This window comes from Oxyura jamaicensis, chromosome Z (assembly GCF_011077185.1).
Source record: "Oxyura jamaicensis isolate SHBP4307 breed ruddy duck chromosome Z, BPBGC_Ojam_1.0, whole genome shotgun sequence".
Taxonomy (NCBI): domain Eukaryota; kingdom Metazoa; phylum Chordata; class Aves; order Anseriformes; family Anatidae; genus Oxyura; species Oxyura jamaicensis.
In genome coordinates, this window is record NC_048926.1 from 81,855,669 (window position 1) to 81,873,386 (window position 17,718).

General features: G+C 43.3%; 1 protein-coding gene across 2 annotated transcripts in view; it reads left to right on the forward strand.

Moving 5' to 3' along the window:
• Positions 1 to 7,337, forward strand: part of PCSK1 (proprotein convertase subtilisin/kexin type 1) — a 29,379-nt gene extending 22,042 nt beyond the window's left edge. For both annotated transcript variants that reach the window (XM_035309990.1, XM_035309991.1), the window contains exons 13-15: positions 1,020 to 1,153; positions 2,996 to 3,157; positions 4,723 to 7,337. In XM_035309990.1, the coding sequence (XP_035165881.1) occupies positions 1,020 to 1,153; positions 2,996 to 3,157; positions 4,723 to 5,085 (659 nt within the window). In that variant the 3' untranslated portion in view covers positions 5,086 to 7,337. The remainder of the gene's footprint in view (positions 1 to 1,019; positions 1,154 to 2,995; positions 3,158 to 4,722) is intronic.
• The last annotated feature ends 10,381 nt before the right edge of the window (positions 7,338 to 17,718 follow it).

The following is a 17,718-nucleotide window of genomic DNA, read 5'->3' on the forward strand; positions in this document are numbered from 1 at the left end:
AGCAGGCTTAGATACTGTACATACAGTACTCTTCCAAAGCCTACCTTGTCCGGGATTCCTTTTAAACATAGCATTAATTCCTCACTTTCTGAGTTTAGCTTTTGTCTCATGGGACCAAAGTTGCTGTACCCTGTTTTACCCTTGATTATTGATGGTATTTTCTAACTTAATTCCATCTTAGATAAGTTTTGGGTCGGGAGCATGTAGATGGACTGTCTCTAGGCACTTCATGGAGCACTTTCTACTTTTAGAGATATTTTCCTCCCGCTATTGCTAATACATGGGAAGCCTGGCTTCATCTCAGTAAAACACCCCTTTCTGAAAGACTGATGACAGTAATATGTTCCTCATCCGTGGGTTTAGTTGAGGTAGCAATCAAGTATTGCTGCCCCCACAATACTATCATGTTGCTATTATGACTGAACTATCCTTTAGTTCTTGCTGCATTTTTTTTTTTTACTTTCCTTTAAAACACTCCCACTAAACATATGTCATCCCTTTTCTTTATTCGCAGTGTTACCTTTACACGTATTTATAGCTTGTGATCAGTCTCCCTGGGGCTTCTCTTGCTCCATATTACGTAAATATAGCCTCCATGCTCTCTCCTAATATGCAAATAAACACACAAAAAAATCTTCTGCTCTGCACTGGAGTCTCTTCTGCTGCAGAAATGCTTTTTGAACCGTACCATTTTTGTAATTATAACAACAATATAAATAGTTTTTGCCCAGTTGTGAGTTCTGGGCTGTAACATTTTACATTCCCCCCCCCCAAAAAAAAAAAAAAATAAATAAAAAATACAATAATTAATTCAAGATAAGGCTTTGGTTTTCAATTCTGTGTGAGCTGGTTTTGGTAATGTACCCAGTGACCCGAGACAGCATGTTTCCCATTCCCCAAGCCCTAAATGGTGTTTTTCCAGGTTACCTCTGCCCTACGTAGTTTGCAAACCAAGCCAGGTGAGAAACAGAAGCGTTCATATATGAACAGTCACTACTGTTGATCTTGCACCAACACAGGGACCAGCACTGTCTTACTGGCTGAGAGAGAGAGAGATAAATCTCCCAATGGCTTTAAGAACTGGGACTTCATGTCTGTTCACACATGGGGAGAGAATCCAGCAGGCACCTGGGTGTTAAGAATTACTGATGTGGTAAGTATGCCTGTTAAGTCTGAGAGCTAACACAGAACGTGATCGCTAGCCGCTGTCAGGTATGTTGAATACTGAATCTTCTCATTCAAGAAGCTACAGCAAGAGTTTATTTAAATGGAGCATCCATCTGGATTGAAGATTAAAGACTGGCTCACCTGAAGAAACAGCATTAAAAAAAAAAAAAGATAAAGTCAGGTTTTCTTGTTCTAACATAAAGACAAAGCACTGTACTCATTCCACTGACATGTACCTGTCAAAAGGAGTTTCATGCCTATGTTTTTCTCACGTTATATGTCACTGAAAGAAGTCACTTCTTAATGCATTTTTTTTTTGTGATTCATGAGGTATGTAATCAAATTTACATATGATTAACTGCAAATTAGTTTTTTTTTTTTTTTTTTTTTTCTGCAGAAAAGAGCACATGATAGACGATAGTCTCCTCTTGGTACATGTGCATAATTTTCATTAACTCAGACCCCTTGGAATTAATGAATTTCTGGTGGCCTTAGAGAGCTGTTCTGATCTATATCTTTCCCTAACCTCTTCCTCAGAGTAATTACTGCTGAACAACCTTTAAGGATTAAAGCCAAGAAATCTGCAGATATAAAATGAATAAGTTTACTAAAAGCGCTTGGGAATACGGATTGCAACAGTGAGACAGAAGAAATCTGTTTGATAGGCAACTGAAAAATCATTCTCTTCAGAGTGAGGGTGATCAGGCTCAGTCACCTCCGGAGAATATCATTGAAGTTGTCTGTTAATCTGCTTGTCATTAAGGATCAGATCCTGCAAGGGACCGAGTGCTTCCTACCAGACACCGAGCCTCGTACCCTTACTGGCCTTGAATTGTAATCAGGAGGATGATACTGAATACTGAGCAGATGGACAAGGCAGCAGAAGTAAACACTATTATCAACAGCATAGTGTTAATGCTGTAGGCTTATAGATAACCCCATGGTTACAGATATCCTCCTTTGTAACTAAAATAATGCCCTTTTTCTTTTCTTCTTTTTTTTTGGAAGGAAGGAAGGAAGCTAAGAAGGGCATTTTGCATGTGGCTATCTTTTAGTTTTCATTTTCAAGCTAGCGGTTCCAGATATCTACAATAAGCCAAGTTTTTGTCAGCAAGCAACAATGGATTTTTTTCCTCAGTTTATAGGGTTTTGTGATTCCAGAAATGAGTTTTCACAATAATGCCTTCACCTGCAATCAGAGATGGCCGAGTTACTGATAATTTAGTTGCCGCATAAATTGCATACGTAAACTTTGGCATAAACTTAGTCAAGAAGAGCTTCAGCAGCTCTCTTCGGTCAATAAACGACCAAGCAAATATTCGGAAAGAAGCTTTGGAAAAATAAATTTTCACTGTTCTCAGTACCCTTCTCTTCCACTTTTGTAGGTCGCCTCCACAGGCGGTGTTTTTGACGGCTATTGTACACTCCCACAGAATATTATTCCAAACTACTGTTTCAGTGGTAGCTCTTGTGAGAAAACTGACCGGGAATGGCTTAGTGACCTAATACCAGTAACACAAACTTACACTTCAGTGATTTCGTGTTGTGTTTTGAAATTCCATTGATGATTACGTGATCAATTAATAACTACATGACCTCAGACTATGAATACTTGGAGTAGTCAGGCCATTGCATTAAATCCCACCTTCTGATATGTTCTGTCTCTAATGCATTGGTCTTTTGGTGCTCAGAAATCATTCTCCAAATTTAGATATTGAAAGCTTTATTGTTTATTTTAGTGAATTCTCCCTTGCTTTTTGAGCGAGTGTCCTCTGTTTTTTCCTCTTACATCCTGAGAACCTGTGCTAATGCCGTGCTTGTCCTTTAGTCCAGAAGAATACAAAACGAAGGAAGGATTGTAAATTGGAAATTGATTTTGCATGGCACTGCTACCCAGCCTGAACATATGAAGCAGCCACGTGTATACACATCCTACAACGCTGTGCAAAACGACAGAAGAGGAGTGGAGAAGATGACAGACCTTGTAGAGGTAGCGTCTCAGAAATTGTCTTCTGTATGTGTTTTTAAATTTGTAGGAGAATTCTGGCTTTTTCCCTAATAAGAAGACCCATACTCATTCTGTATTCATTTCCTCTAGCCCCTGAACGCTTGTGAGTTTTGCAAGTGTTCTAATTTTCTCAGAGTCAGCAACTGATATTTTTATTGGTCTCTGTTTTCCTGTGCCAACACCTAACAGTTTTAGGATTGAAAGAAGGTATTGATACTGACGCTATGAACTCAACAGCTAACGCAGTTGAGTGGTACAGGGAGGGGGGAATGCACCACTGACAGACGCACTAAATTTATGTAATTCTAGTGAGAACAAGCGTTCGATCCCAAAGGAGCTTGCCGGAGCGCTTCAGGGGAATTTGGAAGCAGATTTGTAAGAAAGAAGCATCACAAAAGTCAGGAACTCACTGACTGAGACAGTTCCGTTAAATGGACCTGTTGCTGCCAGCTCCTTTTTCATCCTTTCCTTACCTTTAAGGTAGAGTGCTGTATGGAAACAAATGCATCCTGGGCTTCCAAGAATAGCAGTGATTTTCTGGATGCTCATGATGATAATATTTTATATTTTCAAAATGCTTGATTATGTTACTGCCTTCAGCATACTTAATCACATCACATCTATTCGTCTCCCCATTAGGTAATTAGGATGTCTGTAAATAATAGAGAGGCTAACCTTCTTCAGCAAGGTTACAGAGGAGAATATTGAGGGAGACATAATTATGGTTTTCACATGCATAAAATTAAGTGTCCACAGTTGTGGCAGCTGCATGCAGCAAAATAAACTTGGAAGAAAATAAAATTGGATTCAGGAGGTGCTGTAGGAGAAGGTAGGCAGACACATACTAAAGAACAGCTCGAGTTCCACTAGCAAGACAGAGCCAGTGTAAATGAGGACGATATGCAGCCGTATATTGCTGCATGGGAGGCATAACAAACAGTGCTGAAGTGAGGTTGCGCCTCTGCAATTTCTCTGTACGTCTGTCTTTGGCAATAATCTTCCAGGGTTCGCTAAGATACATGTCATGCCCATGGGTTAGCCATCCTTCACTGTCATTTCCCAGCTGTAATGGTTGCTACAGAGCAGGTAATACGGAGGCATTAGTTCAGTCCTTTGCACAAGGGTGTGTGGCACGTGCAGAGTTGCCATCGCCACTGCAGGTACTTGCTCCAGGACAACCAGGAGTATCTCTGAGACTGGGACAAATCTTGCCGTAAAATGACAAGTGGTATCCTGCCACCGTGGGATCTGAATTTGTAACTTCCTAAATTATCTTCCTGAGCTAGCTAATCCTAAGCTAACTTCCTAGGGGAGATTACATACTACACGCAGTGCAGTCTGTTTGAATATGAATAAAGGCGGTCTGATAGAATAATGACAGTCTGCTTTGGAATAAAATGATCTAGTTCTTTTCTAGATGTTAGTGGCTCCTACGTGGAAAAATTGCATCTACACACACAGACATGAAAATCACTAATCAGAGCAAATCTGAATCCAGGCAGTTTTGCTTTGGCGCTTAACCTCTCTTACGCCAATCTGCATTCCAGGACCACACCACGCAGGCGAACCTGAGTGAAAAAAACAAAGTCACGGAAGATACTAGCAGCAGCAGTGACAAAGCAGAAGATAAAATCCCATCAGAGGCTATGCTACACTTACTGCAAAGTGCTTTTAGCAGACAGATGGCTGAGAAGCGACTGCCAGCGAAGACTGCAAGTGAGAAGTCAAATATTCCATTTGAACACTTCTATCAGGCCCTCGAAAAGTTAAACAAGCCCTCCCAGCTCAAAGACTCAGAAGAAAGCCTGTACAGTGACTACGTTGATCTTTTTTACAATGCCAAACCATACAAGCATAGAGATGATAGACTGCTGCAAGCCCTGGTTGATATCATAAATGAAGGAAACTAAACTCTAGGGTATGGCGCTGAGTTGGAAATATTCGTTCTCCCCACCCCACCTCCATTCTTATTTTATTTTTTTTCAGAAGTCTGTTGTATGCTCTAGTTGTGTAATTGCTGCTTTGATTGCTTCATATTTAACACAAATATCAAGGAAGGAAAAAAACAGGTGTGGGAGGATAAGGCAGTAAACTGATGCTTTTTAGTAATAGCTTTTTTCAAAGACTTTCTTCATTTACCATCAGAGCAGATTTGCCCCCTCAGGCATGAAATGCAGCAGTATTCCCCTGAAAATACTAATGCTCTATTTTAAACCATTTTCACGTTACTTATTCTTCCACCCTATTCCCTTAGCATGAAGTAGGATTCAAAACCTGAATCACTAAGCAGTTTTGAACTGAACTGCCAAAGCTTTGGGGATACACTCTCATCCCCGGATTTGTAATGGATAGTGTAGCCTTTCTTATATTTGGCATTTATTCAAGATCTAATACTTGCAGCAAGTACCTCTTCCCTCACAGTTGTTTTTATTTTTTTGTTTTTTAATTTCATTTCTTTTGTTCCTTTTCCAAACAACAATGCACTCTTACCCTTCTGTTCTCCTGCAAAGGAGCAGCTGGGAAACTGGAATTGGATTGGAGCATCAGTGAACACTGATGAAGTTATTCATGATTTAGACTAGAGACAGACAATACTCTAATGTAAAAGAGCTCCAAACAACACATTCCAGACCATGGGGATTCTCACCACCGAACTTAAACTGCCTAAATGAAGTGCCTGAATTATGAGCTTAGTTTTTCTAGGCTGTATGTAGCTAATGAAGACAGATAGCACTTAAGAGCACTTGACTAGTTTTTGCACTGGTTCTGAATTACCTGATGGAGTACTTATTTATTTTTATTGACTGGATGAACTTTGGGGAAACAATCTCTTACCTGTGGAGCCTCGGTTAGATTTCTGAAGTTGAGTAATATAAATGCCTCCTAAGATGTCTACATCCGCAGCAATCAGGGCAACAAAGCTAGGATCATTTTGCCCCTTCCTTAAGCTGTGACCAGAGCGGTGTAGAAAGGGAAAATATACCAGCAGAGAACATCTAACGAGTGCATTCTGGAGTATCTGTGGTGAACTGTAACATTTCCCAAATATCTAGGAAGGTAAGGCGAAATGAATGGGGAGAGACGGGGGAAGGAGGTGTATGAATGAAAAAATACCCAGGGGAAGGGAGTCAGAAACGGAGGAGAAAACTGCGTGGGTTGTGGAGGAGGGAGAGGAAAAGAAGGAAGGGGAAAGTGAAGGAGGAGGAAAAGGAGTAGCTTCAGAGAGCAGGAAGGGCAGGTTGCTGCCTACCTTTAGCAGTCCTAAGAGACTGAAGATGAAAAGTGAGCTGACAGAGGAAAATGCAAAGTGGTGAGAACGTGGTGAGACTCCTCCAGAATACAATTGAAGTAGTGAAGGGAGAAGCAGAGTGGCCAGGAAGGTCTGTCAGCCTATCCCAAGTGGAAAAAATCATGCCTGGCATCACGTACACTATGAATGGCATCAAGTGGCATCTAATGACAGTTTTCCACACATACCTCTTTAAAGTTGGAGTCAGGATTGACTTATTGTTTTGCAGTTCGTAATTAAAAGCAAACAAACAGAAACAGCAATGCATGGTTGGGTGCTCAGGAAAAGGAGAGGTTCTGCTACAAGGAAGTGAAGGTTCCTAGTGTCTCATTGCAGTGCTACAGATAATCCAAGCAAGTGCTGACTAGGTTTTACTTTTCTCTCTCTCTTTCTCATCTACCGTTCAAATGTAGAAATGTGGAAATGTAGACTAGAAATATTTTCCAGACATTCTAGAAAAAAAAAAACGTTCCTTCTTCGCTGTCTATTCCTTAAAATGATCCAACTTTCTCTTGAAAAGGAATTGAGTATTTTGTTCATAATTCATCAGTTTGGATAGAGATTTTTCAAACTTCACACTAAATTCTGTACTTTCTGCTTGAAGGCAACTTTGAAAATTATCTTACCAAACTTAAGATTTAAAAATCTTTGCATATTCATTTGATTTTAGTAGGTTCATGTCTACCTGGGGCTCAGTCTGTGTTTTTGCCAGCTTTAGATAGCTACGGCTTAGTTGATTTGAAGAATTCTTCTGTATTTATACTCCATAGTACAACGATAACAACCGCAAGAGTGAATGTCTCTTACACTTAAATCGCTTGCTCTCTGCTAGGAAATCTGCTTAGAACAAGAAGTGGAAAAAAAAAAAAAAAAAAAAAAAAAAAATTATTTAAAATCAGAAAGCTTTTTTTTTTTTTTAATTATTATTATTATTTTTAATGTTGTCCCTTCAACACACAAGCTTTCTGCAATACTGAACAAGCAGAGTGTTAAACTGCTGCCACTGCAGCGGCTGGTGAGAGCACTAACTTATTTCCACTAAAAAGGAATTGTCGGGCCTGGGAGTTACTCGCTACAATAAATATTCCCGTCTGGTGAGAAAGGGCGGCTGCTCGTCCTGCGCAGTGCCGTCCAGGGGCTGGTTGTCTCCGACAGCGGTGGATTTTGCCAGTTGCCAATCCAGTACCTTGAAGTGAGGACAGTACTGCAAACCCTCAAATCAGCCTCCGAAAGAAGTTTTCGGATATAGATGGGTGGAATACGTAGGACTTTGTTTTACGATCGGTTCCTATGTTGTAGCCAAAGCTTCATAAGAGGACAACTTTAAAGTCTCTCTTTTGAATGTTTCCAACCCAGAGTAGACTGAGCAGGAGTAAATTATTTTTATTGTTAGTCTTTCCGTGGTGCCTGTGTGGGTTTTGTGAAAAATGTAAAAGGAAAATAATGTTTTCTCTCAGAATTTTAAATTATATTTTCTTTACAGGTATTTATAATGTAGCAAAGATTTTACTGAACAGACAGAATTTTAAAAGGTATAATAAATTATATTGAAGAACCAGATTTTTTCTTGGGGAAGAGACAATTTCATCCAATAAAGGTATTTTTTAAAAGGCATGTTCCAACAGCAACTGCAATATGTATGTGATGTGATGTTAAAATTTGTCTGACTAGTAGCATAATACAGTGTGTTAGCAGAGCTCAGAGTGTGTGGTCTTAACATTTGTAAAGAAAACAATAAGATACTGTCAAATCACCGCCTTAAAACAACAGGGAGACACAATTCGGAATTGAAAGCAAGGGCTTGAGAAAGTAATGAGGGGCTGGGTGAAGAAAATGTGTAATTATTGAGTAAGAAGAACCACAGAGGATTTCTCCACGAGGAGGAACACTGCACCATGCACAACCGCAGCTGAAGTGGGGTTTGCTGCTGGCAGCGGTGGTGTCAGCGTTTGTCTCCCTGGGTCTGAAACACAGAATTGTGCACGTTTCACATACAGACGTGTCTGAAGCACTACAGTGACAGAGCAGAGAAGAATCAGTCATGGGGCCAAATTAAACATACAGGTCTTCATTTTCTCGCACCGAAGTCCTGCTAGTTAAAGATGCCGTTTTTCCCCCACTGCTCACGTTTCAACACAATGAAAAAGAAGCCCCCACGTGCTGGCAGTGCCTGCGGAGCAAGGCATTTCAGGGGGAGCTGTCAGCTGCTCCACACCACATTGCACCTCCTGCTCTGTCTGCCCCTCCGTGCCCTGTGGTGGGTGCTCGTGGTCCGGGGGCGAGCCGTGCCACGTTCAGCACGCAGGTTTGTGGGGACCACGTGGCCTCCGTGCACAGCCTGTGGTGGTGGGAGGGCTGCTCTGGTCGATGGTGATGCCCAGAGGGATGAAGCCACCCCTGCAAAACCCCCTTCTCCCTCTGTTAGGTGTGGTGCCAGAGGGAACACTGCGCAGAGGGGGATGAGTCTCTGCCTCCCAAAGCCTCGTGGGGACTTGGGAATCGTTCCTATACTCGCACTGAGTTCACTTCTCAAGTCTTGGGCAACTACTGCTTGCCAAGCAAAACCTGGTTGGTCTGGATTGTCAAAGTACTACCTGTGCTTTCAATAATCTATGTTCACATAGCAGAAATATTTTTAGTAAAAGTGAGCAGAAAATACATTTGTAAGGTAGCATTACAGAATTGTGGAATCATAGAACATCCTGGGTTGGAAGGGACCCACAAGGATCTTCGAGTCCAACTCCTGGGTCTCCAAATGACCACCCAAAAAGTCAGACCATGTTTCTGAGAGCGTTGACAAAATGCTTCTTGAACTCTGGCAGGCTCAGTGCCATGACCACTGCCCTAGGGAACCTGTTGCAGTGCCCAACCAACTCTCAGTGAAAACAAAGAAGGTCTACATTCATATAATATTAACTTATTTCCACACTAAACAATGTGTTTTCTCTTCATTTGGCTTGACTTTTAAACGTCATGTTGCATGTGAACTTTCCAACGTTAGCTGTTTTGGGTTACCAAAGCAGGTATGTCATAGCCCCAAGCTCAGAGAATAAGGAGTCAAAGACTGCATCCTCTTCCTTACCGCCCCTGAAGTCATTTGAAAACAATCACAGGCATTTTCAGCGTAAATAGAACTATTTTAAAAGAGAAAGGGCTTCTTTACAAATATATTACTGACTTTGGAATTATGTTAATATTAGAAAGGATTGGATATACAGTCTATTTATGAAAAGAATATTACACATCTTACTACAGAACTGATCCTACAGGGAGTGACAGGCCATGCTTATCACCACAGTACATCACAGTAGCAGAATGATCAGTGCTGTACCTGCAAAAGCAAACTGACCTCTACCACTGCACTTCTTCGAACGTTACAAACTCAAGGGAAGTTGGCTTCCAATGAGTTCAGTTCTGAAAACAGCTATAGTTTAAAACTTGCAGGAAAAACAAAAACAAAACAAAAAACCTTTCTGGCCTTTATTAGGCAACACCACTTTTGTGTTCCTGCAGATATATAGAATGTCTGCACAGCCTGAAACTTTTCTATTTGATCAAATCTTTTATTTCACAAAGTATTTCTAAAGCTCCCACCACAACGGCATTTTAGAAGGGGACAACTCTACAAATAAGCATTTTGCTCGGAATCAGTTACTCAGCTGGCTAGCATTGCTGACTGCAGACTGAAAAGGTTCAAACTCCAACCCTGCTAGGCACTAATAGCAATCATTTCAGTAAATATTTTTCTAGTTAATGACACAAACACTCATTAAAAATATTGTTTCTCTCATTGCTATTTATGGAGATAACATAACCAGAAAGAACAAGAAATTTTGCTTCCAACAACATAGTAAATGCACAATGGAAAGTAATAGGTCAAATACCTTCCATGTTCCATGAAGATACCAGAGAAAAATAAATAGATAATATTTGAATGTGGGTAGTTATCAGGAAAATATATCTTACCGGTTATATCGTTTCAGCTATTTGACCACTCCAATCAAACTTAGCTGAGCTATATATTTCTTTCCGATGCCGTATTCTTTCCCCAAAACAAATGAATTGGCTGCTGATATATGTACCGTTTTGTTTGAGTATGCCTGTGTTATCAGTCAGTGTTTCAAATCAAAACCATGCAGCATAATGTAGTGCCATATATTCTGATAAGGAAACGAACTTAGAGCTAAGGACGTGCAGCTTTGCATATGCTGAGCCACGAAGTGCTCATGTGAAATGGCCCTATAAAGGTTAGACAAATAACAAAGTCATATTTTAGCTCCATTAGAGGTAGTGAATTAGTCTTACATTTAAGAATAGCTGTGGTGCAATGCAGAGCATCGCAAACATCCAGGAAGTAAAGGCAACTTTCGATACCATGGTTCAATAGGTAACTCAGTTACCTGCACGAAAATTCACAGTCTGTAGGGGACATATTAAAAACTAGGCATCTAGGAAAAAACATGTAGCTATGAGTTTTCCTTTCTTTACCCTGTATTTCAGTCACTCTGCCCCAGCCTTGAATGTAACTTGCCTGAAAATACCTGTAGATACCTGAAAACACCTTTTAACCAGTGACTACATCAGACTCCTTGAAATCAACGCAATTCATTGCTTTTTCCTTTCCATGATGAATCTTTACATACCTGTTCCCACGACTCTGTCTAAGCAATTATTAGTGGCAGAACATAGCAGCTCTTAGCAGAAACAGGAAGAAAGAAGATGCAGATCCAGCCTGGCCTTGGGCACTGCCAGGGACGGGGCAGCCACAGCTCCTCGGGGCAGCCTGGGCCTGGGCCTCACTGCCCTGAGTAGAGAGGTTCTTCTTTCTAGCTGACCTAAATCTGCCCACTTTTAGTTTAAAGTCATTACCCCTTGTCCCATCACTACACCCCCTGACACAGGGTCCCTCCCCAGCTTTCCTGTAGCCCCCTTCAGCACTGGCAGGTTGCTGTAAGGTCTCCCTAGGTCCTTCTCTTCTCCAGGTTGAACACCCCCAGCTCCTTCAGCCTGTCTCCACAGGAGAGACGCTCCATCCCTCTGTTCATCCTCATGGCCTCCTCTGCTAACAATTCTGTGTCCTTCATGTGCTGGGGCCCCAGAACTGAGCGCAGGGCTCCAGGTGGGGTCTCACGAGAGCACAGCAGAGGGGGACAATCCCCTCCTTCACCCTGCTGCCCACGCTGCTGTTGGTGCAGCCCAGGGTACGGGTGGCTTTCTGGGCTGCATGCTCACATTGCTGGCTCCTGGTGAGGTTCTTGTCAACCAGCACCCCCAGGTCCTTCTCCTCAGGGCAATCCATTCTCTACCCAGCCTGTATTTGTGCTTGGGATTCCTCTAATTAAGATGCAGGATCTTGCACTTGGCCTTGTTGAACCTCATGAGGTTCACACAGGCCCACCTCAGGCCTGCCCAGGTCCCTCTGGATGGCATCCCTTCCCTCCAGTGTGTCAACTGCACCTCAGAGCTTGGTGTCATCAGCAGACTTGGTGAGAACACACCCAGTCCACCATGCATGTCACTGACAAAGATGTTAAACAGCGCCAGTCCCAGTACTGAACCCTGGGAACACCACTTGTCACTGGTCTCCACCTGGACATTTAGCCAAGGACAGTAACTCTTTGAGTGTGACCATCCTGCCCATTCTTTACCCAATGAGTGCAGGTCTTGAACCTGATCTTCTCCTACACTGGGTGGCTCTGCATTTTCCCAGTCCCTACCTCTGCCTTCTGAGACTTGAACTATGTGGCTGGAGCTCTTGTCACTGAAGAATGAGACAAAAAGTCATTGAGTACCTCAGCCTTAGCCATATCCCAGGTAACCAGGTCTCCTGTTTCCTTTAGCAAAACGACCACTTTTGCCTTGTTTTCCTTTTACCACTGACCCACTGGTGTACCTATAGGAGCCTTGCCTTTGATGTCCCTTTCCAGATCTAATTCCATCAGGGCTTTGGCTTTCCCCACCTTATCCCTAGCTGCTCGCACAGTGTGTGTGTATCCCTCCCAGGCTACCTGTCCTTGCTTCCACCCTCTGTTGGCCTCCTTTTTCTGCCTGAGTTTGGCCAGGAGCTCCTTGTTCCTCCATGGAGGCCTCCTGGTGTTTTTGCCCGATTTCCTCTCTGTTGGGATGCATCGCTCCTGAGCGTGGAGGAGGTGACCCTTGAGTATCAAACAGCTTTCCTGGGCTTTTCTTCCCTCCAGAGCTTTGTCTGAGAGCAGATCCCTGAAGAGAGTGCAATCTGCTCTCCCAAAGTCCAGGGTAGCAAGCTTGTTGTGCTCCCTCCTTGCTTCCCTCAAGATCCTAAACTGCACCATTTCATGATTACTGCAGCCAAGTTTGCCCTTGCTTTTCTCATCCCCCACCAGCCTCTCCTTGTTGGTGAGAATGAAGTCCAGCATAACACCTCTCCGCTATCACTTGGAGAAGGACTTTATAGGACATAAAGGGCTACAGACTCTCCCCTGCCTGTCCTTCCTAAAGAGCCTGTGTCCTTCCATCCTAGCGCTCCAGGCATGGGAGGCATCCCACCACGTCTCCATAATGCCGGTGCCAAAGCCCTGCAGGCGTGCGTACATCTCTAACTCTTGTTCATTCCCCATGCTACGTGTGTTAGCACAGAGACATGTGAGTTGGGCCCCCGATGAAGCTGACCTACTGGCTGCCCTGGCTGCACTTCCTTTGTGCTGCTCTTAGGTGCTCTCCTGCTGACCTGTGACCTTCTCCAGGCTCTGGGCATCCGTCACTGACACTGGCATCAAGCTGGGAGGGGCGGGATGGGTTGAGGTTCCCCTCCCTCGGCAACTCCAGATTAAAGCCCTCTTCTCCAACTTGGCAAGCCCATGGCCAGAGACGTACTTCCCTTTCTCTGGCAGGTGGACCCCCTCAGCCCCCAGCAAACCAGGTTTCTCAAAGTGAGTCCCATGGTCTAAGTAGCCAAACCCCTGCCTGCGGCACCCATCTGCTGACTTGCCAGATTCAGCTGGCCCTTTCAATTCCCTATCAATTTTATGTATCTTCTGAAGATGCTGCAGTGAAAATTCCTTCAAGGCTTTTAAAACTGAAATAGTTCAGGGAAAGTTATTCATAGCACTCTGAGTATTCTTTTAGATTTCCTCTAAAACCTAATAGAAATAGCCTCCTTTAGAGCTTCTGTAAGATTCAGAGTTTACTCTGAATCACACCAACTGTCTTGCGAGTATGTAAGCAGCTCACTTCTGATTCACCGGCCTAATTCAGGCGCTGCAGTTACACATCTAAACTTAGACACAGTGAGTGTTGTCCTCATCTCCCTCCATCTTCTGCTCCCAGGTCTGGTACCGGGCTGTGCTGAGCACATCTCGGTGCAGCGGCTCAGTGCTTTTGAAAAGCTGAAGCCATGCCAGACTGAGCATCCGTTCAGACAGCAGGGCTCTCCAGCCCAGTGACAGCTACAGAAATGCTACAAGGATCTCCGATTTCAGCCGAATGTTTTTCTCTATAAATACCCTGTGTGACACTCAGGCTTGAGTAAAATGTAAGGGGGAAGACAATGGCCCTGGTGTCTTCAGATTAGAAACTCATTTAAATACATGCTGCGGGTGATGCGAAACCATTGAAGAAATGCTAAATCTTGCTCACTTCCTCAAATCACTTTCCTGTCCTGCGTTAACATACATAGGATTAAGCACTTGACTGAGTGCTTGGCTGAATCCAAAAGGATTGCTCCTCCAGGGTCCCTTTGTGTGGAGCAAGGGGATGTGATTTTAAAATTCTGCTTAGTTATCGCAAATGTCTGCTCGCAATTCTACACTGAGTGTCGTGAGTCATGCCTGGATTTCCATACAGCATGCAACCGAGCTGCACGAGTTGCTTGCGTTGCAGTGTACTGTGCCCCAACCTCATACGGTGAATCTCTTTCCAGTAGGAAAGTGCGTGTGGGTCCTTCTTTGTCAGAGAAATTGCATTGGCAAAGCCCCTGGCAAGGGCTGCGTGCTTGGACATCTTGCTTCTATGCAGATGAATTTCACGTTGCTACTAAATATTTCGGGTGTTTGGAAATTCAGAGCCTGCGTGACCTCAGCATGCTTATGAAGTTGAGCGGATTCCGTCCCTTTAAGAAGAAGCTAGATGATAATGTATTACCATAATTAATTAGTTTCACATTACAATGCAGTTCAAATGCATTGGGGCTGAAGAACTGTCTGAAGACAGACACTGTTACTCACTTAGACATAAACGTTTAATGACCCCACTGCCCCTATAGGCTTGTTCCAGATGTTCTCACGTACATGAGAAATGGAGCCATCGGAAAATGACTTGAGTCAGGTGTTACCCCACAGCAGTGGGGAGGAAGAGAAGAGAAAGAGATGGGAGACTGAAAACAGACCCAGACAAGAAAGAGTGAATTTTGTGCTTTTCTATTCTCTTTATTCAAGCAATTTTCAATTGCATTACCCTGGCTTAAAAGGACAAATTAAAAAGATCTTTCTGCTGCTCATGCTGATGAGTCAGATTTGGTTTGTTTTGCAACAAAATTCATCGCTTTCTTGATCTCTCATATCTCCCTTTCCGCCCAGAATTCCAATTATAAAATCCAAAGGACAGCATTTCCAGATATTCGGGTTTCATCAGCTCTGCCGTTTGTGTTACTCATCTCAGTTCCCTGATTTCATGCCTGCAATTTCATATCAACCGAGCGTCTAAGTCATTACCCATTTTCAGGAACACTCATCAACGTTTTCTTACCTTTAGAGATGCTCGGTATTTACTTCTCTCAGCGAGACTAATGCAGGTGTGTCGGCTTCACATGTTGCACTGTTCCAAAGGACGGTGAAGCATGACCACAACACACTACTCCTCAAAAGTGTGTTGATGGAGGAGTGTGTCGTGGCTTAAACTTTGAAAGCAGACAGAAGGAAGCAGGGGCCCAGCTTCCTTCACCTTTCAATGGCACCTGGGTGCCTAAATGCCTTGGGATTTTTTATTTCAAAACCCACTAGTGCACTAATGTGAGCATAATTATTTTTCTGTTAACGCAAGGATGATGCTCAGCCTGCAAATATCTTCTATTTGCCTACTTCTGCAGCATGCAGAATCATACAATTAGTTTCGCTGTGTGGGTGGAAGTGCATGAAGAAGAGATTTAATTTACGGCATTGCACCTTGCACGTACAAAACCCTGACATTTAGCTCTCCCCGTCTCCCCACAGGGACCGATCAGCTTGTCCTTCCCAGGGTCACGAATGGAGCTGACCTGTTCATACTCCTCATTTTCGGTAGGCAGTACTGTTGTCACGCAGTCTGCGCAAAGAACCAAATCAGGTAAAAAAGAGTTAACAATCTGTTAGGTTTCATACCTTCAAATAAGAACCATCTTCTCACTTCACGGAGGAATCCTCCTTGACCTCAAGCCCCCAGCAGCCGATTTAAGGTAAATTTTCCATTAGAGGCTACTTCTGTGGCACTAACCACATGAAGTACGAGAACCTGGAAAAGCTTGGGTGAAACATGAAACGTGAAGCGGAAGCTTTGCAGGTCCCATAACACGTGGGAATTTATTGATTCCAGAGCAAGACCCTCAAGGGCACCAAAGCAGATACCAGATGGTAACCAGCCTGAAATAAGGGCATCCTTAGAACCGGACAGCTACACATTAGCCAAGAACAGTGAGAAGTGAAACAGAACTACCCAACTACCCACCCTGAGGATACTTACTTGTGACAGTGGCCATTCTCCCCCAGAATCATTGGATCATATATAAACGTACGTGTATCTATACATAAAACAATACAAACTTTATAAAGTCAAGCATCACTAACTTCTCTCACGGGTGGCACTGGTTTTCCTTCAGGGACAGTGCTTTACACCTGATTCTAGGCAGCACCCGGGGAGCAGAGCCCTGCAGCTCTCTTTTTTCTCCCAGCCATCTTAGGCTTTAATTTTTTCAAGTCTGCAGATGGCCAGGAGAAAGATGAGCACTGCTAGCACTTCAACTAGCTGGAAAAGTAACGCAGGAGAGCCACGATCACCTTTTGTTTACCCTGCAAGAGGGGAAGGCTGAGTCATCTTCATGCACGTCTCATCTTAATGCCTTGCTGTGCCATCTGTGTGACCACTGCTCAAAAAACTTCCGATTCGGGGTTATTCTTACCATGCTCTAGCTGCTATTGTCAACAAACGGGTCGCTTAGAAGCCCCTCAACCAGATTATGATGTGTCTGTGATATTTTTAGGTTTAGCTAATATGCGGATCCACGGCAGTTATTTCCTGTGCTTAATAACACGCTGGCTTCATCAGGATAAATGCAGTGTGATGAAGATAAAGCTGTATTGCATGAGACAGCTGGCAGATATGTAGCACAGCACGGTCCCTCGTCAAGGGGATTGCAGTCAGAAGCAAAATGCAGCAAGATGCAGGGTGAAGGGAAGATATGGGTGTCGGAAATCAGCGGGATGCCTTGCCTATTTTTTCCTGTGAACGTCAATGGATTGCTTTCTATAGGCTTCGGTTTCATTTCTGCATGTTTCTTGTTGAGTTAAAGAGTTCCCCACGGGTTTTCTGCCTTCTTTTCTGAGATTCTAAGAATTTTATGTCTTTTTGCAGGTGAATGGGCATGAGGAATATCTGCTAAGGTACTCCTTTCACATTGCTGCACTGCTATGAACCTGCTGAAATTAAGAGCTGAGTCAGGTTAGGTGGACATATGAAAAATGAACTTGCGAGACACCCTAATTATCTAATAATGCAGTCAGGAAGAAATTACTGAATTTGCCTAGATTTTTCTCTCTCTCTCTCTCTTTTTTTTTTTTTTTTTTTTACATTTTTTACAAGGGGAATAACACTAATAAAGTGGGATAACGGCATCTAATTCTCGTTTCAGCTCAAATTCTGGCCCTGCTGAGCCAGCAAATTGCCCATGATGTCTCAGACGCTCTGTGCCTGCAGGCTGCTCTTCCCCGGGCAGTCCTGCACGTCTGTGGGTGCTGCCCGGTGGCATTTTCAAAACCACTCTTCCAGCAGGGTTGTACAGGGCTGTGATGGAGAGCTGCAGGGTGTGCTGCAGCACACAGAGAGGAAATACATCTAAGCTGAAATCCACAGCTCCTCGAAGGATTTACCATGCCCTGTTTCATAACAGCAGCTAAGGCAACGCTCGCAAGGCATCTGAAGACATTTACGATGCCTTTTGCACTACTGGAGCTATATAGTCAGACTCTGAGCACCTGTAATTGCTTAGAAATTCCCCTTCCATCCCATATGGCTCCACCTTTCTGAGCTC